The 21,783-nt window shown below is 53.3% G+C and overlaps 1 protein-coding gene across 1 annotated transcript in view; it reads left to right on the top strand.

Moving 5' to 3' along the window:
- EFCAB8 (EF-hand calcium binding domain 8) overlaps window positions 1-21,025 on the top strand; it is a 42,230-nt gene extending 21,205 nt beyond the window's left edge. The window contains exons 15-29 of the mRNA XM_066237580.1: window positions 1,217-1,444; window positions 2,407-2,477; window positions 3,188-3,397; window positions 3,549-3,563; window positions 4,300-4,467; window positions 4,954-4,998; window positions 5,686-5,803; window positions 10,146-10,367; window positions 10,914-11,051; window positions 14,141-14,309; window positions 17,451-17,510; window positions 17,620-17,749; window positions 19,314-19,518; window positions 19,602-19,700; window positions 20,637-21,025. Coding sequence (XP_066093677.1) covers window positions 1,217-1,444; window positions 2,407-2,477; window positions 3,188-3,397; window positions 3,549-3,563; window positions 4,300-4,467; window positions 4,954-4,998; window positions 5,686-5,803; window positions 10,146-10,367; window positions 10,914-11,051; window positions 14,141-14,309; window positions 17,451-17,510; window positions 17,620-17,749; window positions 19,314-19,518; window positions 19,602-19,700; window positions 20,637-20,921 — 2,163 coding nt within the window. The 3' untranslated portion in view covers window positions 20,922-21,025. The remainder of the gene's footprint in view (window positions 1-1,216; window positions 1,445-2,406; window positions 2,478-3,187; window positions 3,398-3,548; window positions 3,564-4,299; window positions 4,468-4,953; window positions 4,999-5,685; window positions 5,804-10,145; window positions 10,368-10,913; window positions 11,052-14,140; window positions 14,310-17,450; window positions 17,511-17,619; window positions 17,750-19,313; window positions 19,519-19,601; window positions 19,701-20,636) is intronic.
- The last annotated feature ends 758 nt before the right edge of the window (window positions 21,026-21,783 follow it).

Raw genomic sequence — 21,783 nt, 5'->3', positions numbered from 1 at the left:
GGGGAATCCTTAGTCCAGCTTTTTCCACTGTGGGAAGGGAGGGTGACCCAGGCTGTGGCCAGCACCCAGGTCCTGAGTGGAGACATCTGGGCTGGGTAGGCAACTGGGCACGTGGTTTCTGAGGTGTAGAGACAGAAAGGACCCTCAAGTCCTCTGCCTAATGCTCCTTGGACCCCTTTTCTGGCCTGGGTTCTGGGCAGGGCTGGCCGTGTCTGCTGCAGAGATGGCCACTGGCCACATGAAGCCATCGCTCGCCTCAGCACTGCCCTCTGGCCCAGGCTCCTGGCCCCGCCGTCCCGCATACTGTGGGCTCTTCCGTGCCTTCAAACAGTGTCAGACCCCGGCCCCAGCTTTCTAGACGTTCTCAGCAGGCGGCTCGGTCTGGAATAGCGCCACCGCCCCTGTTGCATTGGGACGCTTGTCGCAGCGAAATGTTGCACTGAGCGGGGTGACCGTCTTTTGCTCTCAACACTGCCCTTCTTGCCTGACCGGGCGGTGGCGCAGTGGATAGAGCGTCGCACTGGGATGTGGAGGACCCAGGTTTGAGACCCCGAGGTCGCCAGTTTGAGCGCGGGCTCATCTGGCTTGAGCAAAAAGCTCACCAGCTTGAGCCCAAGGTTGCTGGCTCGAGCAAGGGGTTACTCGGTCTGCTGAAGGCCCGCGGTCAAGGCACATATGAGAAAGCAATCAATGAACAACTAAGGTGTTGCAATGAAAAACTGATGATTGATGCTTCTCATCTCTCTCCGTTCCTGTCTGTCTGTCCCTATCTATCCCTCTTTCTGACTCTCTGTCCCTGTAAAAAAAAACAACAAAAAACCAAAAACCAAAACCAAAACAAAAAAACACTGCCCTTCTTGGTGGGCAGTTAGTATACTTCCTTTGTGCCCTCCCCACCCCAATAATAGTGGTGCTTCAGCTAGAGTTTTTCTGATTGGGAGATTATTTTCTCTGGGCAGATTCTGATTAAAGGGGATTTCACCAAATCGTCTCTTCCTAAACGAGCTGGGCCAGGTGGCTCTGCCCTGCGCTTCCAAGTAGAGGAAGGCCTGTTTTTCCACAGAGTGGGTGATCGGCAGCAGGGTCCCCCAAACAGGCGTCTTCTCAGCGCACGGAGGGTGTGCGGGGCTGGCCCCAGCCACGACAGGCGGAGACCGCCCCTGGGGCTGGGGGCACCTTCCTCTGTGGGAGCCCCAGACCACGTGCTTCCCCGTAGGTGGTGAGCGGCTGTCTGAGCGGCGTGGTGAGCGCGTGGGAGATCACGACAGGCAAGAGGATGATGGAGTTCTCAGTGACGAGTGACAGTCAGGTGGAGCTGACCGCCATGGCCCTGGATGAGTCCGAGCGGTGCGTGCTCACGGGCTTGCGTGACGGCACCGTAAAGATGTGGAACTATAGCACGGGAGAGTCCCTGCTGACCTTCCCCAACCCGGACAAGCTGGAGGTCAGCCTGGCCCATCAGCAGGGGCTGGGGGCTGGGGTTTGGAGGGGCCTCTTGAGAAGCCAAGCACAGCCCCTGTGACTCTGGGGCCCCCTGTTCGTTACGTGTGCCTCCCTGAGAAGCTGTGCCCATGGGTCGTGTGGCTTCACGCCTCCCCGAGCCTGTGTCCTCACAGGAAAAGTGAAGCCAGGTCACAGCACCTGCCCTTAAAGGTCAGCGGCTCTTGCTCTTAGTTCGTTAGCATTTCTCGCCCCACAGATGGGAGCTGGGGATGGTTGTCCTGGCAGTGGTATCAAGTGGCTCAGAGCGTCCATTCTTTTTATTTATTTTATTATTTTATATTTTTATTTATTTATTCATTTTAGCGAGGAAAGAGAGAGAGAGGGAGAGAGAGAGAGTGAGAAGGCAGGATGAGCAGAAAGCATCAACTCCCATATGTGTCTTGACCAGGCAGGTCCAGGGTTTTGAACTGGCGACCTCAGTGTTTCCAGGTCGATGCTTTATCCACTGCGCCACCACAGGTCAGGCTCAGAGCCTTCATTCTTAACCCTGATTCGACAGGGTCATAGGGACAGCTTGTGGGTGTGGCGCAGTGCCGAGCCAGCAGGCCCACTCTGGGACTCGAGCCCACCCCTGACCCTGTGGCTCCTTCCTTTAACGACTGACAGGGAGCCGCCTGGTCAAGAAGCCGGGGTTTTAGAGTACTGATCCCGATTCTGTCGCTCAAGTCCTTTGACCTCAGCCAAGTCACTTGCTGTGTTCCAGTTATCCCCTATAGAGTGGACATGGGTTCCTATCCTGTCCGAAAGCACCCTGAAAAACACACGGGGTGGTGCCACCTCGCGAGTGCCCTCAGCACGGGCTGAGTTCTGGCTTCTTGCCTGGCACGATCAGGGAGGTGTCCAGGGCCCCGAGCTGTTTTCTCGGAGGCGCCCCAGGGTCCCGTTTTCTTCCGTCCTCCACAGATTAGCGGGATTGTCCACATGAACAAGGCGTTCTATGTGACCGGGTGGAACAAGAGAATCACTTGTTACACGTGAGTAGCCAGGAGGGGGCACGTGGGCAGGTGGCTGTTCTCTCTGCTTCAGACGGGTTCCTCCATGCCTGGCTTTGCAGGTGGTTGGAACAGCGGGCAGGACATTGGCGGTGGGCACTGTCCACTGCTTCATCTGCTCATCCGTATCCATCAGTCCCTAAGGAGAACAGGCTCTAGGCTTTGTGGGTGGTGCTGGGCCCGGGTATCAGTGAGAACGAAGGGTCCTCCACCCTCCTGTACCTTCTGGGGGACGCAGAGGCTAATCCAATCACCTCACTCACAGTCATGCGTTATGTTGAGCAGAGGTTTCTAGGGGAGAAGGCAGAAAGCTGAGGCAGCCTCAGAGGTGCTCAGCGAAGCTCCTCTAAGGATTTCAAGGGTGTGGTGGGGTCCGAGGAAGGAGCAGACAGGGAGGGAATGTAGGGGCAAGGCCCCTTCCTCCTCAGGGGCCTCTCTAGGGCCACGGTTTCCCCTTTAAACTTGAATCCTTACTCAGGTGCCCGAATGGCACCGATCTGTCAGACGGGTTCAGGTCAAGCCCCAGGACAAGGTCTTCATAGTCGGCGCACCGCCCGTGCTTAGCCAGTGAGGTCAGTGGGGCAGGACCTCGGCCTTGCTCCGGTCCCCGCGCGTCCTCCGGGTCAGCATCCCTGCAGCGGGGCCCTTGGGCTGCACTCTCAGGCCCCCTCTGCCTCTGGCCGTGTGTGTAGGTCCCACAAGACCAAGCCCGTGCTCCTGTGTGACCAGTGGCAGACCTTCCACACGGAGGACATCCTCAGCATGGCCGCGTACCAGCACCAGTTCCTCGGGACCTCCTCCTACAACGGGGACATCCTCCTCTGGAACGTCAGTATGGTCAAGCCCATCCTCAGGTTCAACGTCTCCGAGAGCCCCTTGCCCTTGCTGCCTAAGAAGGTACAGTCAGTAGGAACTGGCTCCTCTGCTCTCTCTCTCTCTCTGTCTCTCTCTCTCTGCCTGAATCATGGAGGGCTGGGGGAGGGGGTGAGGAGGGAGCAGCCCGGGAAGCAGAGGGGACGGCGGTGACCCATCCTGGAGGAGGTGGGGAGCTAGGTCTGTGGATAGGTGGTAGTTTCTATAATTACCCTCATTTGGCAGATGAGGAAACTGAGGCACAGAGAGGTTAGGCATCTTGCCGAAGGTCACACAGCCAAGAAGAGATCGATCAAACAAACCTAGGCAGTCTGGCTCCAGAAACTGAGGGTGCTAGGCCGGTTCTTTCCAGCAGATTACTCTGTTTGGAAGATGGTTCACATCTTGCCCATCGGTCCTACGCATCCCTGCTCCGGGTTCGCTGGGCTCACGGCAGGGACTTAGGAAACTCGTACAGTCTCTGAATTACTGTATCTTTTCAGATTAAAGCTGGAAGGGCCTTTGAGGTCACCTCCTCCAGCAGGTTTTGGAACCTGTTGGGGAGGGAGGCTTGAGGGTGTTGCAGGGACTTCTCCCAGAGAAGCGCAGCTTTGAATCTGTTTTACACTTCACTGCGTCCCCTAAGATTAAAAACAGCCTTGAAAATATTTGGAAACAGCTGTCCATTTTAGAGATGGGGAGACTGAGTCCCTCATGGGAGCAGTCTCCTGCCTGTGGGTGCTCAGGGCACTAGCGGTTGGCCCAGCGACAGGGCCAGAGGCTCCGGTTCGATGCCTCTGAGGATACTCAGTTTCCGGGAAGCGTGCCCTGCCACCTGGAGGGTCCTGCGCTGTTGGTATTGGGCTGGAGAGACCCTGCGTTTCCCTCTGGGACGCTGCCACGCCCCGGGGGCGGCTCTCTCCCTGGCACAGGTGCAAGGAGAGGACAGAAGCTTGATCGAGTTCCACACGCCCAACAAGCCCTGTGTGGAGGCAAAGAAGTGGGCACACAGGACGTCCACACGACCTCTGGGCCCCCGCACCAAGAACGCGGCCAATGCCACCCTGAGGCGGAACCTGGTGTCGGCGCCCCCGGTGATGAGACACCCCAGAAATAAGGAGTCAGGGGAGCTCGTGCCCCTGCAGGTGGGAGCAGGAGCTGGACCAGGCGGCCCCCTTGACTCCTTAGCCGCCTGAGTTCGCCCCGCCCTGTGTGTGTGTGTGTGTGTGTGTGTATGTGTGTGCGTGTGTATGTGTGTGTATGTATGTGTGTATGTGTGTTTATGTGTGTATGTGTGTGTGTGTGTGTGTGTTTCCTTATTTGGAGGCGCTTTTCCCAGAGTGCCTTTACACCCGTTAACTCACTTGTCTTGAGTGTCCTGCGCTGGCAGGGCACCTCCCTGACTAGGCTGGTGGTATCTGACCCACCCAGGGCATGGTCCCTCCCCAGGGCATGGCCAATACCAGAGTCCATGTCTGCCCGCACGGGGGCAGGGCCTGGAGGCTGGACGCCGGGCTGCTGTCTGTCTCCCCGCCCAGGTTGCCCAGCAGGGATGAGCCAGCCACAGGGCTCACCTGGCTGCCCAAGGAGCCTTACTTCCCTGGAGACCAGACTCCCCGGCTCCAGGCAAACCACTTCCCTCCTCCTCGGAGCTCTGGCGCCTGCCCCAGGATGCACCCTTCTGGCTTCACTGCTGGTCCTATCTGGGGGTGGGGGGAGCAGGGAGAAAGAGCAGGGCAACTGCTGTCTCCCTCCTTGCGGGTGCGGTTTGGCCTCAGCCCCACAGTGAGAGCAGTAGTCTCCCGTGCAGGGCTTGGAAGCCAGCCAGACTGTCTCAAACATTGACGCCTGGCTCCCATCCCTGAGCACTGAGGCTTGAATGAGAACCCCCCCTGCCCCAAACGCACAGTGCCTGTCGGGCACGGCGGAGTCTAGAACTGGATCCCGCCTGGCTTGCTTGGGACCCAGTCCTGCTGTCAGGGGCAGACCCCGGACACCACTCTGAGGCACTCCCACCATCTCTACGTGCTGGGGTTGTACCACTGTATTCAGATCTCCTGAAGCAACGGCTGTACACACCCCTTTACCCTCACCTTTAGCCAGGGTGTCTCGTCCCCCAGGGCACACGCAGGCCTCTGCCCTTAGAACTTCCGCTCGTATCTGGCCCTGGCTCTGTTAGACACCCAGCCGTACCTTGCACAGGGTGGCGTAGCTACCGAGCGGGTCTGGGTGGCCGCTCTTTCAGCGTCCGCCTCTGGGCTCCGTTCCCCATCGGCCTGGCCCCTCTGATGATGACCTGGGTGGCCCATTTTGATTTCCAGAAACACCTCAGTGTGAGCAGCCTCAAGCTGTTAAAAAAGCACTATGCCAAACAGTCCCTCCTCCACGAGGACGAGAGGAAGAGCGGGGAGCTGCAGAAGCAGAAGCTGCTGCAGGACCAGGCATCGGTGGAGAAGGTGGGCGGTGCGCAGGCGCAGGTCGGCGCGAGCGGGAGGGGGGGCGGGGTGCAGGAAGGAGGGGCGGGGCGCGGGTGGGGGTGGATAGCGGGGCAGTGGGGCGGGGCGCGGACAGCGGGCCGGGGTCGGGACACGAACCTGGGGATCTGGGACCCAGCCTGGTTCTCCCCAGGGCCTGGAGAGACGTCGTGGAGATGATGGTGCTGCTCAGGGTTCTTAGGGCTGCTGTGTCTGGGGGAAGCCCCCGGGTACAGGGGGTTGTCCAGGGATCTGCGCAGCGGCCCCTCCTGGTTGCGGGGGAGGAAGAGGTGGCATCGTTTCCAGAACCCACTGTTGAGTGCCTCCCTGTGCTCTGAGACGGTGTTGTCTACGACATGGGAGGGGGATCGGGTCATCTCTGTTCCCACTTCCGTCTGTCACTTTTCCCTTTCTGGCCCTGAACACCTCTGGCTGTGTGGTCACCTCCCGAGAGGGTGCCCCCAAGGCCCCTTCCAGCTTTCACCTGCAAAGACAGAGTAATTTAGAGACTAATTCGCATCAGTAGTTTCGATTCAGCTTATCCTTGGACGTTTTCGTATTCTTTCTAATCACTGAATAGTGTGCCCTGTATTGTGAACGGATCCCAAACTATAAAGCCAGTGTTTCATTGCGAGACAGGTGGGTCAGTTCCGGTTTTTAACTTTTGAGGCCCAGCAGCGTTTGGGGCACCCCTGTGGCAAGGATGGATTCCTGGAAGCAGAACTGCCCAGCAGACCCCAGCCCTTTCGACCCCTGAATCCAACTGAGGTGGATGACTCAAAGCCCCACCTCCCTGGGGTCGGGGCGCAGACTGTTGTTACTCAGGGAGCATTTACCACATGACAGGCACTGGGTGTGTGTGTGTGTGTGTGTCCCAGGGCAGCCGTGAAGACAAAAACTCCGTGCTCTAATGGGGCTGACAGCCTAGTTAAGGGAGTGAAATAAAGGCGAGCTCATGGTGAGCCCGTCCGGTGGGGAGCGAGGAAACTGGGCAGAGGGGTAGGGGAGACGGGCAGGGGAGGTGGACAGGACACTGCTGTTTTCATGGGGGGTCAGGGATGGCTTCACAGAGGCGGTGGACACTAGCCTTTAATTTCTGCTAGTCTGGTAGGTACAAAATCACATTTTGGGCAGGCTATTTCTTTATTTGTGATGTCGAGCTTTTTGTGTATTGGTCATGTGTTTGTATTTCTTCAGTGAAATAAATGTCTATATTCATATCCTTTTTTTTTTTTTTTTTTTTTGTATTTTTCTGAAGCTAGAAACGGGGAGAGACAGTCAGACAGACTCCTGCATGCGCCGGACCGGGATCCACCCAGCATGCCCACCAGGGGGCGACGCTGTGCTCACCAGGGGGCGTTGCTCTGTTGCGACCAGAGCCACTCTAGCGCCTGGGGCAGAGACCAAGGAGCCATCCCCAGCGCCCGGGCTATCTTTGCTCCAATGGAGCCTTGGCTGCCGGAGGGGAAGAGAGAGACAGAGAGGAAGGAGAGGGGGAGGGGTGGAGAAGCAGATGGGCGCCTCTCCTGTGTGCCCTGGCCGGGAATTGAACCCGGGACTTCTGCACGCCAGGCTGACGCTCTACCACTGAGCCAACTGGCCAGGGCTATGTTCATATCCTTTTAAAATTCTTTCTTTGTATTAACTTTTTGGAGCCCTTTATATGCTCTGGGAACGAATCCTTTGCCTGTCTGGATATTATATATACAGTGTGTCCGTAAAGTCATGGTGTACTTTTGACCGGTCACAGAAAAGCAACAAAAGACGATAGAAATGTGAAATCTGTACCAAATAAAAGGAAAACTCCCAGTTTCATACCTTTTCGTGCAGTTCGATGTGGCTCACGCACAGATTTTTTTAGGGCTCCTTGGGTAGCTATCCCGTATAGCCTCTATGGACTCGTCACTGACTGATGGCCTACCAGAACGGGGTTTCTCCACCAAACTGCCAGTTTCCTTCAACTGCTTATCCCACTGAGTAATGTTAATCCTATGTGGTGGCGCTTCATTATAAATGCGCCGATATTCACGTTGCACTTTGGTCATGGATTCGAATTTAGTGAGCCACAGAACACACTGAACTTTCCTCTGTACTGTTCACATCTCGACTGGCATGGCCGTGGGCGGCTCCGCTGTATATACGGTGTTCCGTCATCATCTGCGCATGTGCACATGCTGCCACATCATCCTACAGAAACTGGGAGGGTTTTCCTTTTATTTGGTGCAGATTTCACATTTCTGTCGTCTTTTGTTGCTTTCCTGTGACCAGTCAAAAGTGCACCATGACTTTACGGACACACTGTATTATTTTCACCGCACCTGCCTTTGTGGCACCCCACTGAGGTTTTAATTTTTATCTAGCCATCTTTGTCATGTTCCTGTGTGACAAGGGAGGAAAGGATTGCTTATCCCAGGGTCACAGAAAAATTCGTTATGTTTTCTTTTAGGCATTTATGACTTTATAATATATTTGTGGCCAGCTTGTGTCTCATCAGAGTAAGTTTCTGTGTGGTGTGGTGTGTGAGTCTGGTTGATCTTTTTATCTTTTTTTCCTAAATCGGTAGCCAAGTTGTTCAAATACCACTTATTGAAGAGTTTTATCTTTTTTCCACTATCTTGGAATTCTATCATTCTTATGCCTGATAGTCTTCTGTCATCTATTTCTAGATCCTCTCTGCTGTTCCATTGGTACATTTGTCTATTCTTGCATATATATTCCATAATTTTATTTTTTTATTTATGTTTTATTTTTTTATTTATTATTATTTTTTTTATATTCCATAATTTTAAAAGCTGTGATAAAAGTCTTTCTAAACAACGGCAACTAGAAAAAAGCTGGAAGGAATGCATTCACACCTTAATGGTGGTTGTTCCTGGTTATTGGGATCCTGTGGGTGATTTAACTTTTTTTCTCCTCTGCCTGTGCTGTCCACATTTTGTACGGTGCATGGGCGCATCGCGAAAACGGGGAAATGCTCGCCGTTGTCTTTGGTTTAGGGGTTCCTGGTTCTGTGACCTGGCACCTGGGCCAATGGCGAGAATAAAGGAGATTCTTGTTGTTGTTGTTGGGGACATGCTTTGAGAACACATAGGCCACCACTCTGCCCAAGTTGCTCTGTCCCCGGGCTGTGCTCCCTCTGCCTCGCACGTGGGGGGTGCCCAGTCAGCAGCCCTCTTCACGGGCTCGTCATGCGGAGTCACTCCCCGTGGGGGCCCCCATACGAGCCACAGCAGTGACATGTCAGGGGAAAGAGCGCAGGGGGCAGTTAGCAAAGGCTGCGATCCGAACAAGACATGCATGCAGAAGAATTCAGTTAAAATGCTTTTTGGGCGATTGGCTGGAAAATAGATGCGGTGAGAGATGGAGCGGGATGAACTCGTCCTCCGAGTCGCTCTGAGTTGAGTTACAGGTCTGAGCAGATCTTGTCTGAGCCTTTGGACAAATCAGACTTGTGTATCTTGACGCTGGTCAGGTACCGCGGGCCAGGCACCAACGTAGCTGCTGGGGATAAAGTCCCGCACGTGTATGCACGCACACACACACACAGACACACACACACACAGACACACACACACACACACAGACACACACAGACACACACGCACACACGCACAGACACACACGCACACAGACACACACACACACACGCACAGACACACACAGACACACACACACACACAGACACACACGCACACACACGCACAGACACACACACAGACACACACAGACACACACACACACACGCACAGACACACACGCACACAGACACACACACACGCACAGACACACACAGACACACACAGACACACACACACAGACACACACACACACACGCACAGACACACACGCACACAGACACACACAGACACACACACACACACGCACAGACACACACGCACACAGACACACACAGACACACACACACAGACACACACGCACAGACACACACGCACACAGACACACAGACACACACAGACACACACACACACAGACACACACAGACACACACACACACGCACAGACACACACGCACACAGACACACACACACACACACACGCACAGACACACACGCACACAGACACACACACACAGACACACACGCACACAGACACACACAGACACACACACACACACACAGACACACCCTGCCCTCAAGATGCTCATAGTTCAGCAAAATGTTCCTGGTCACCAGCTCGGCAGGAAGGGTGGTATCTGATCGCCATTCTCACTGGGCATCTGAGGAAACTGGGGGCCAGGTTGAGGTGGGGACCATGAGGCACCGTGTGGCAGTGCCCGCTGAGCTGGCCCACCTCTCTCGCACAGCTGCTCTTCCTGCAGAGCAGGCCACGCCTGCCGCACACGGCCGCCCTGCTAAGCAGCTGCATCGACGGCTACATCTATGCCTGGTCTGTCCACGGGAATGGGGGCCTGCTGGGGAAGTTCCCCGGGGACTTTGGAGACAGCAAGGACATGGTCGTGGGCGCCATGGCCACTGACGTCAATGACTGGATCCTTGTCACAGGGGACAGCAAAGGCTACATCAAGGTGAGGAGGAACAGGCATTGGCACAGAGGGGCTGGCATCAGCCACACTCGAGCCAGCTCTCTGCCACAGATGACCTGGGCACAGCCCCTACTCCCTGTGGGTACGGTTTCATTTGTGGAACAGTGGGGAGTAGTGTGGCTTAACTCAGAAGTCCTCTCCAGCTCCGATGTGCCCATGGACGAGGGAGGGTTCGGGTCAAAGGGCCCCTCCAGGAGGCCTTTCCCAGCGACGCCCGGCCTCCGCCATGGTCTCCCTCTGAGCCCCTGAGCCCCAGCGTGCACCTCGCCTGCAATCAGTTGTCTCAGGAACTGACTGCGTGCTTTGTGGGGAGACACAAGGCAAGAGTGTGTCTGAGCTGCGTGCTAGCTGAGGGGTCTGACCTAGAGGGTCACTTGGGCCCCTTTGGGCCCTGCGCATCGGGGCATCTCAGAGACATGGGCGAGGCCTGCCCCACCCCAGGGAAGAGAAGTGGTCTGGGCGGGGTCTGCAGAGTGAGCTGGCGCTGAGGGAAGTGGTCCTGGCCACTCACTCCCGCTTCGTGCCTAGATCTGGGACATCAAGGACTACTGCACAGCTACGGATGGCCGGTCCTCTCAACCCAGTGGACCAAACAAGTTCCAACTCGTGATTCCTAAACTGACCGAAGTCAGCCCCCCACACCACATCCCCTTGGAGGAGACGGAGGTAGGAAGAGGACTGGGTGATTGCTCAGAAAAGTGCCTCTGAGCTCCACTAAAGGGCTGGGCGTGGTTCTCGTACTGAGATCCTGAGTCTGTCATGGTTCCTGTTCAGGGTTGTCCGGCTGATGTGGAAAAGTGTTGTTACCCAGAAGTTACCATTAACCAGTAAAGCACAAGGATGCATACATCAAGTACAACCATATGCATACACACGCACATGCACACGCACACGCACACCCTTTCCACGGGCTTTGATGGTTGCAGTAAGGGCCCTGGAGTCGTGCAGTATTCTTTTAAAAAATGATAAAAAATGTTTGTGTACTTTCTTGAGCAGGCAGCACATTTACATTGTTCAAAGATCACTATTTCCCTGCCTGACTTGTGGGGGCACAGTGGATAAAGCATTGACCTGGAACGCTGAGGTCGCTGGTTTGAAACCCTGGACTTGCCTGGTCAAGGCACATGTGGGAGTTGATGCTTCCTGCTCCTCCCTTCCCCTTCTTTCTCTCTCTGTCTCTCTCTGTCTCTCTCTCTCTCTGTCTCTCTCTCTCTGAAAGGAATAAATAAAATCTAAAAAAAAGAAGCTATTTCTCTGATGGCCATTTATAATATGTACACTTTTCTGTATGTGTAGTACACACCAGTGAAAAATTACAAAACCAGGTAATGTAAAAAAGCTTAAAATGAGGAGTCTAGTCCAACTGCTGTTCCCCCCAAAACAGTTCTTGTTCCCTGAAGTGACCACTTTGGTTGATTTTTGCTGATTCTTCCAGTATCTGTTTATGCCAACACATATAAATAAAGTCGTTCCTCCTTATTTTTACATAAAGGTAGCATGTCCTACACACTGGTGTTCACCTAACTTTTCTTAGATAATGTAGCTTGGGGATCAATAGGCATTGATCAATATATTATCTTTTATAGCTGTATAGTTAAGGCATAGGATATATTACTGATAGCAATTTCTTCAAAGGGGAATTAAAATTGTTTTCAATCTTTTTTCTTAAACAAAAGTGAGTAAGGAGATGGCTTGGTCAGAGAGTTCTATGCATGTGTAATGTTGAACATCTTGCCATTTTAGGTGTCTGTGGATTTCTGCACAAATATATTGTGTCCAGTCTAATTTTAGTAAGAAGAAAATTCCACTGTATTAAAATCTGTTGGAAACTGGTCACTCAAGGATTCAGTATATGAGGCATTTATAATGTTAATATAATCATCACAACAACAGTAATGATGGTCATTTATTTACTGCTTTTTTAAAAAAAAAAATTTTATTCATTTTAGAGAGGAGAGAGAGTTAGAATGAGAGAGAGAGAGAGAGAGAGAGAGAGGAAAGGGGGAGGAACAGGAAGCATCAACTCCCATATATGCCTTGACCAGGTAAGCCCAGGGTTTTGAACCGGTGACCTCAGTGTTCCAGGTCAGCGCTTTATCCACTGCGCCACCACAGGTCAGGCTATTTACTGCTTTTTTTTTTTTTTTTTTTAAGAGAGAGAGACAGAGACAGATGAGAAGCATCAACTCATAGTTGTGCCATCTTAGTTGTTCACTGATTGCTTTCTCATACATGCCTTGACTGGGGGCTCCAGCTAAACCAGTGACCCCTTGCTCAAGCCAGTGACCTTGGCTCAAGCCAGAGACCTTTGGGCTCAAGCGAGCGAACCTGGGGTCATGTCTATGATCCCATACTCAAGCTGGTGAGTCCACACGCAGGCTGGCGACCTTGGGGTTTTGAACCTGGGTCCTCAGCATCCCAGGTCAACATTCTATCTGCTGCACCACCACTGGTCAGGCTCATTTATGATGCTTTTTAAATCACAATTTTTTTTTTTTTTTACAGAGACAGAGTCAGATAGAAGGATAGACAGGGACAGACAGACAGGAACGGAGAGAGACAAGAAGCATCAATCATTAGTTTTTCGTTGTGCGTTGTAACACCTTAATTGTTCATTGATTGCTTTCTCATACGTGTCTTGACTGCAGGCCTTCAGCAGACCGAGTGACCCCTTGCTTGAGCCAGTGACCGTGGGCTCAAGCTGGTGAGCTTTTGCTCAAACCAAATGAACCCTCGCTCAAACTTGGGGTCTTGAACCTGGGTCTTCCGCATCCCAGTCTGATGCTCTATCCACTGCGCCACCGCCTGGTCAGGCTAAATCACAATATTTTTTGTGGTCAAGTTGATTTTTCCTTCCCATTGTAATATTTCCATTGTCTATTACTTCCTTATTCACAGGTAAGATAAATATTTACTCGTATTTTCTTTTAGATGTTTTATGGTTTCACTAAAAAGAATTCTTTGATCCTTCTATTGTAAGACATATGCCAATAATTTAAGTTTCTTTTCATAGTTTAGCTCTGTAATACCACAACCTTCCTACTACTTTTATCATCTACCAAAGTTTTTTATTTCCTCCCAAACTTTTATTTGGGTTGGTTTTCAAAGTCTTTATTGTCTTCCATTGTTCTGTGTAAAGTTTTTTATTATGGTGACTTAACAAACTTGAATATGATAAAAGAGGCCCTCCTGTCATTAACCTTGTTTTATTTAAAAATGGTCTTGAATATTTTCACTCATTTCCCAGTGAAGAAGAGTTTATTCTCTCATAGTATAACACGATATCTCACGACCTTACTCACACTATTCTACTCCTAATGCCCAAGTGAACAACTTCAGAGGAAGGACCTAGGTTCTCGTCTCAGACCGATCACTTACCAGGTCTGTGGCTTCGGGCTGGTTACTGAACGTTTCTGACTCACTTCTCTCCTTTGTGAATCGGTGAGACTTGTACGCATCCTCGAAGGTGGTTGAGTTCAAATGGAATATGGAATAATCTGTAGAAAGGCCATTGGTAAAATACAACAGCAATATGCAAATGCTCTTGATGATTTTACTGAAGGGGTCAGTGAGGGCCGGAGAAGTGATGGAACCTGCCTGAGGTCACTGCAGAGTGAATGCGTCTGGAACTAGAATGCTGGTCCCCGCCCGAGGGTCCTTCCAGAGGGCTCTGCTGCCTCTAGTCCCGGTGCCCTCTGTCTGGGGGCCTGCTGATCATCTTGCTCTAAGTAATTCTCCTGTACTGTCCCCTGTAGGTTGTGGCCGGCCAGACCATTTCCCTGGCTCCCCCTCAGCTCCTGATTTCCTGGAAGGGCCATTTGGATAGTGTGGCAGACATCCGGTATGTGGACAGCTTCCAGCTGGTGATCAGCGCTGGCCAGGACTGGAACGTCAAGGCTTGGACGTGCTCTGGTGACGCCATTGGTAGGGGGCTTGCTGAAGCTCAGCCGTGGCCCACAGCCCTTTCTGGGCCCTGTCTCTGATAGAACCTAAGTTGCCGTTAACCTTATACCCTGTGAAGTGATGGTTTCAGGCCACAGCAGGTGTCTTTGTTCAAACAGTATTCCAGGATGTGAATCGGTTCAGTTGTTCATTCAGCAGTCTGTCCATTCACCCATCAACCCTCTGTCCACCCACCCACCCAACATTATTATTTGCCTTTGTATATATATATATATTTTTGCAAATCATATGTCTGGCTAGGTATATTCCTTTCCCTTCTTAAAAATAAGCTTAATTCTTGCGTTATAACATGCGTAAAGAAGAGAGCCCAAACTGAAAGGGTTCAACCTGGTGAATTTTCATAAAGTAAAGATATAACCACATAGCCACCGTCACGTCAAGAAACAGATTGTTACCAGTGCCTGAGGCTCCCCTCGCCCCCACACATGACCGTCTCTACTTGCCCCTCTCCGACAGTAACCCCTGTCCTGTTTTCCAAACCCAGGGATCGGGTTTGTCTGGTTCTGAACTTTGTATTAATGGAATCATGAGACAGGTCATCCTCTGTCTGGCTGCTTCTTCTCAGCGTCATTGTTTGAGCCGTTCAGCCGTTTGTTGAGCGCTTGATGGTAGCTGCAGACGTGCTCTGTGGCTGGAACCTTCTGGATTATAATCTGTCGTGTCATATGAGGTTGTTAAAAAGTTCATTAAAAATTCATCTGGTTTCTCACCTCGTCTCCGGAAGACTCGTCCTTTCTCACAGAGTTGATCTGCGAGTGATCAATCAATTCTTTAAGCTTTTATTTCTTTCTGAAAACATCTTTATTTTGCCTCAAAAATGCTACCGTTTTCTTGGACGTCGACACCGCGGCAGGCAGTTAATGTCCTCTCGGTACTCAGCAGAGACCGTTGCCGGTCCTCAGGCTTCCGTTTCCTCTTTTTGAAAAGTTGGAAAGTGGTGAGTTGGTGCTGTGAAGGGAGTTTTCCTTTTTCCCTTCCTGCTGCCTTTGGCGTTTGGGCGGTTTGGCGGCGAGGTGCCCACGTGCGGTTTCGTTCGTTCTCGTCCCGCGTGGAGCTCACTGATCTCATTCAGTCTGGACTGACGTCTTTTATTCGCTTAAAGAAATTCTCAGACATTACCACTTCATTATTGCTTTTGACAGTTCTCGCTCTCCTGTCATTGTGCGGTTCCCACAGTACGCGTGCTAGAACAGTGGTTTTTCGACCGTTTTACACGTGGGGACCGGTGAAAATGGGAGGATTATTTCGGGGACCTCTAGGACAGGAATCGCCCTGAGTGTAAGTGAATTCGTCGACAGCATCAGGGTGGTTAACTCTTTCACGGACTGGCACAAAATTTCTGGCGGACTGGTCCGTGGACTGGTGGTCGAAAAGCACTGTGTTAGAACATCTGACGTTGTCACGTGTTTCTCGGGCTCCAGTCTGTTCTTTCCAGTTTTTCTTCAATCTCTCCCTTTCAGTTTGGATATTTTTCACTGACCCACCTTCCAGTTCATTAATTCTGTCTTCTTCTATATGCAGCCTGCTATTAAATCTATCCAATCAGTTTTTGTAGTTTTTAGTTCTAGAATACCCCCTTGCTCCTTTTCTATAGATTCTGATGCACTGTTGAAATTCTCCCTTTCCCTCCTTCCACTGTGTTATAGTTTATTTTATTTAACATTATTTACAAGTTAGGGAGATGAGAAACATCAAGTCTTTGTTATGGTTCCTTAGTTGTTCATTGATTGCTTTCTCATATGTGCCTTGACGGGGGGGGGGGGGGGGCTACAGCAGACCGAGTGACCCCTTGCTCAAGCCAGTTACCTTGAGCTCAAGCTGGTGAGCCTTGCTCAAACCAGATGAGCCTGCACTCAAGCTGGAGACCTCGAGGTCTCGAACCTGGGTCCTCCACAACCCAGTCCGATGCTCTATCCACTGCGTCACCTCCTGGTCAGGCTACAGTAAATATTTTAAAGCATTCATATGCCAACTCCAACGACGATTTATCCATGGGTTTGATTCTAACGCCTATTTCTATTCTTTTGATTATCGGTTATATTTTATTTTCTTTGCACATTCGATGCATAAAAGAACCTAAAAAAACCCCAAACAAATAATAATAACATAAAAGACTAAGCAAAACAAGAAAACCTCAAAATAAAACTTTTCTGGGCTGTATTAAAGGACCGTAGGGAATGAGGCTGATAAGGTTCTCCCCCCCCCCCCCCCCCCCCATCACGTCTGCTCTTCCCCAGGCATGGGGCTGCTCATCTCATCGCTAAGCTGGGCTGGGAATGGTCGGGGCTGGATCGCTGTGTAGACAGGGGTTACGTTTGTCTTCACTTGTCCCGAGGGTGGAGCCTCTTGTGGTTGTTACCGGCTTCCTCCTCTGGGGGGCACTCTGTCCCCCAGTGATCTCACTCTGCCTTTCTAGCCCGACCCCCAGAGCCTCACCTGCTCCAGCGGGAAGCAGATGTCCCACGGGGAGAAAGGCTCCGCCTTTAGCACTCTGTGCTTAATCCGCCAGGCTGGCTAGAGGGGCTGTCAGGAGCTCAGCCGGTTTCCGTTCTTCCCCGTAGTTTCCTTCTGCCTCAGCTGAGCCCAATCTCCGCTCAGCCGGTGCCGGGACTCCAGAAAATGCCCCTGGAAAAGAAAGCAGCTTCTCACTGCAGTTCTTCTTGGAAAGACTCTCCCCTTTCTGTCATTTTAGCTCATTTACTTTTCTTCGCTTCTAAAGCTCTCCCCTAGGGTTTTTAAAAACATACTATTTTGTAACATATCTATTTTGGGGTTTTTTTTCGTAATTTTTAAAAAAAGTTTACAGCCGGAGCATGGCCTGCTACTGGCTATATATCCCCTGCCCAGAAGTAAGACTCACGTTTCTCTGTTCTCACCGCCTACATGCTGGCTGCTCCAGCCTTGTTCCTGCCCAGCCCCACCCTGACCTGGTGTCTGAGGGACACCTGATCATTTCCTACCGTGGCAGATGACACACGAGCCCCGTGGAGGACCACTCAGCCCTTGTCGTATACAACCTTTCCATTCCATCCTACACGTGGGGCTGGGTGCTTTAGGCCGGAGCTCCAAGCATGTCCTCGGGCTAGTGTCTGACCCCTCCAGATAGTTTTCGCATAGCCGGCGTCGTGCCTGACATGCTGGGCATCACGCAGTGTGGCCGGGGTGAGGGGGTGGCCAGCGGACTCTTGAGGGTGGAGGGGGAGGGGCAGGGGGTTCAGCCGAGGCGGGTAGACCAGTCATTGTGCCTGAGCTGGGACTGCTTAAATCACAGGGACGTTTGGCCTGAGTGTTTGGAAAGGGCTGCAGGATGGCCAGATGGTCAGCCATCGCAAACTGGATAAAATCTTAAAGAAAAAAGACGACTCCGCAGATGCCTCCAAGAAGGCCTATTCAGAGCTGCAGTGAGTTCCCTGGTCCCTTCTGGCCCGAGCAGCGGGATGCGGGGAGCCTCCCCGGGTCCCAGGCCACCTCACTTGGGTTGGGCGGTGCTGGTCACATTCAGGCTCGGGACTTGTAGGTAACTTGGCTCCGTAGGTGGGAGCTGAGGTCTAAGAGCCTGAGATGTTGTTCTAGCCCAGCTGAAAGACTGAGTACAAACCGAAGGGAAATGTGAGAACCCAAGTCCTTAGATGAGACCCTGCCTCAGAGCCAGGTTCAGATTTGCCAGTGCTGGCTTCCCCGAAGGGTCCATTTCTGTGTGGCCAGAGGACCCCTGGCAGGAGGATACCCAGGACTCGGAGCCTGAACAGACACTGGCTCTTCCTCTGAGTCCTGGGGAAGGCAGGTGGCTTGCTGCTTGGTCTTTCTTCTGCAGGTTCCTCCCCCACCCATTCTCTACCCTTATTCCTGACCGGATCTCAGATTTCGGGTTATTCAAACAGTTAGTTATTGAGGTCCTGCTGTTTGCCAAGCCCTGTGCTAGGTCCTAGATATCCGACACAATTCAGATACAAGCCCTGCTCCTGAGAGCTCGCAGTCCACTTGGGAAGAGGGGCATGCCAGCTCATGGCTGCTATTCTATGTGCTAAGTGATGGGACTACTAAGAACAGGGATGGCAGAGGACAGTCACCTGATTGGGTGGATCAAGTAAGGAAGGCTTCCTAGGAGAAGAGATGTTGGAGTGGGTTTTTTTTTTATTTTTTATTTTTATTTATTTTTTACAGAGAGAGTGAGTCAGAGAGAGGGATAGACAGGGACAGACACACAGGAACAGAGAGAGATGAGAAGCATCAATCATTAGTTTTTCATTGCACGTTGCAACACCTTAGTTTAGTTGTTCATTGATTGCTTTCTCATATGTGCCTTGACCGTGGGCCTTCAGCAGACTGAGTAACCCCTTGCTGGAGCCAGCGACCTTGGGTTCAAGCTAGTGGGCTTTTTGCTCAAACCAGATGAGCCTGAGCTCAAGCTGGAGACCTCGGGGTCTTGAACCTGGGTCCTCTGCATCCCAGTCTGATGCTCTATCCACTGTGCCACCGCCTGGTCAGGCATGGAGTGGGGTTTTGATGTGTAAGTAGGAGTTTGTCAAGGCACCCATAGAATTCCTAGGCTTCTGTCAAAGCATACATTTTATTTTATTTAAAAAAAAATTTTTTTTAAGGCATACATTGTATAGTTCTATTGGGGGGATGTCAAACAAGGCAGAAGCAGGGTTCCCCTGGGAGGGAGAAGATGTTCATGTATTCTACAAGGGGAGGTCCAGGTAAGATCAGGATGGGGTGTCCGGTCTCCATGGGGATGAGCAGAGGGTCGTAGGAAGGGTCGCAGGGCTTATTGGGGGCCAGTTTAATCTGGGCTTTGCTAACATCAGTGAGGCACCCTGGGTCGTCTGGCTTCATGGGAGGACTACTGACGGTCGAAGAGGATCATGTCCAGGAGGCAGAAGCCCTCTTGGGGTTCCTGGGAGGGCCTCCCTGCCTTGTGGTGCGGTGAGCACCTTATAAAGGACAGCCCCCTTACGTTAGGGAGGAGCGGGATTTTGCCGAGGTCCTGATGTACCAGCGGCGGGAGCAGGTGGCCCTCATGGACCTCCTACATGGGAAGGCGGACACGGAGGCAGAAGCGTGGGCCAAGCTGCAGAAGACAGCCCAGATGTCCCCGTGGGCTGGCGCGCGCTCCCTGGAAGCTATCGAGAACAGCTGGCGCCAATGGGAGTCCAGGGACAAGCAAGTGAGGGCGGCCGGGACACAGGGGGGTTGACGGGCCCCCAGATCTTCGCCCTGAGCCTTCACTCTTGCCCACGATTCCTGCAGGTGAGCAAAGTCCTGGGAGCGGCGTACAAGCCCAAAGAGCGGGCGCGGAGTCCCCTGTTCCTGTCCACCAACGTGCACTACAGCTCGATGAAGCACCAGGTGTGGCGGGGGGGGGCTGCTCCCCAAGATGATGGAGCTGGAGGCTCCATCAGTGCTGCCCTTGTGCCCACAGGGCCCTCCGAGGTGGGGATGGGCTGAGGGGAACATGGATCCTGTAACAGGATTCTGAGCCAGGCAGTTCCAGATGAGGCTGGTCTGCCCACGTGGTTTGCCAAGGCCACAGACACAGGTTTTGACCTTGAGGACAAGCCTCACTGGACCTATGAGGGCGGTCCTCCGTGGGCCTGGCACCTGCCCATGGCCTTCAGAGCTGTTCCCTGAGTCTGGCTATTGGTTTGTTGGTGTGTTTCCTGCTTGTGTCTCCCACTGTGGCAGCTCCTGGGCAGATACAGGTGTCATGACATGTGTCGCATGCCTGGAGCAGTCAGCGAGACAGGGAGGGGATGGGAGGGAGGCTCCCCTTGGGGAGAGAAAGGCGGAGGGGCTTGGGAAAGAGCCACTTGGAACCCCATCCTGCCTCTTGCTGGGCTCCTCCCCCTCGCCTGCCTTAGGGGCACTACAGGAGGGAACTAATAAGTGAGGTGGCTCCTCTGTCCCCGGCTGGGCAGAGGCCATGTGCCTCCTTGCTCTCTCTTGGAGGTGGGGTTCAAGACACACCTTGGTGAGAGTGAGTGGGAGGCAGGAGAGCACATCTGGGAGCTCCTTGCACCTGAGCCCCACTTGGGTCCAGCTTGAGACCTCATTCTGAGGTGGGGACAGTCCAGGGCCAAGCTCACAGGGTTGTTGCTGTCACAAGAGAAGAGCTGGACCACAAGCCTCAGGCACGGTGGGCTGCCGGCCCAGCGGGCTCTCGTCCTCCATGACAGCCAGAGATGCCTTGGGCACAGGGAGACCCCGGGGCCCACCTGTCTTGTGAGCCTGCCCTTGGTCCCGGGGGCCGGCCTGCCTCCCACGGCCCTGCTCCGCTCCCCACAGATCTCGCCTCAGATCTACCAGGGCCTGTGCTTCAACCAGCTGGCACCGACCCAGCAGCCTGACTTCGTGATGAACAGAGTCCTAGACCAGCAGGGCCACCTTATCCACCTGGGGACCGACAACAGCTCGAAGGACCTGCCTTCTGGCAGGGAGATGGCTGGCGTGACCCCCACCCCCACCACCCCTTTCTCCACACTCTCCGTGCTGGCCTCCGGCTCTGAGTTCCTGGCCGGCGGGCCCGCCTCCTCCGGGCTGCAGGCCGCCCTGCCCCTGCAGCGGCCTTAGCCCGAGGCCACGCCCGTCTGCCCACCCAGTCCTGTCCCAGATGTCCAGGCACATCCTACATAGGTCGGCGACGCCCACGCCTGGCTCCTCCTCCCTGAAGCGGGTCCCCAGGCGTCTTGTCTGAAGGGTGCTCTGCTGTGCTCTGTGAAGAAGGGCTTTCATGTCAAGGGCTGAGATGGTCCAGCCTTCTCTGCTGTCCTCCTGCATGTCGACCAGGCCCGTGGGGTGCATCTGTCCCTGGCTTGCCCCGGCCAGGCCCAGAGGATATGACACTTCCCCTGGCTGTCTGCGCTCTGCCTGTCGGGAAGCTGACCTTCTTTACCAGAGTCCTAGGAAAGAAAATAAATGTTCACAGATGTTGGAAACCACGGGCCATGGGTTGGTCTGGGGCCCATGCCCCCTTAGGCATGGGCTGTGTCTCTGACTAGGTCGTGTTTCCCTGGCGAGGCCCCGGGTGGGTGCAGGGAAGGGAGTCCCTCCTGCAGCACATCTGTCCCATGATAGGCAGAAGCCCAGAGCAGGGGCTCCCCATGCCCCATGGGGGTGTGATGGTGGGGTCAGGCTGCTGGGCTGAGCTATGGACAGGGCAGAGGGATCTATCATGCCCCAGGCGCCCCTCGCAGAGGGACGCCAAATGGTCTCCAAGACAGACAAGAAGAGCATAGTAGAAGCGTAGTTGGGGGGAGGGGGGCGCCAGTTATGTTCGCTAGGCCACTGGCTATGCAACTTGGTTCAGCCTCCCAGCAGCCACCGGAGGTGGTCGGGGCTGTCTGTCTCCTGTCCCTGCTGTGTGTCTGTCCTCCGTCACTGCAGGGAAGCCTGTATTTACAAACTCTCTGGCCCTGGTGCAGGGGAGGCCCAG

This window comes from Saccopteryx bilineata, chromosome 6 (genome assembly GCF_036850765.1).
Source record: "Saccopteryx bilineata isolate mSacBil1 chromosome 6, mSacBil1_pri_phased_curated, whole genome shotgun sequence".
In the NCBI taxonomy this organism is placed as follows: Eukaryota; Metazoa; Chordata; class Mammalia; order Chiroptera; family Emballonuridae; genus Saccopteryx; species Saccopteryx bilineata.
The sequence above is the reverse complement of the archived record's forward strand: the minus strand, read 5'-3'. Positions and strand labels throughout refer to the sequence as shown.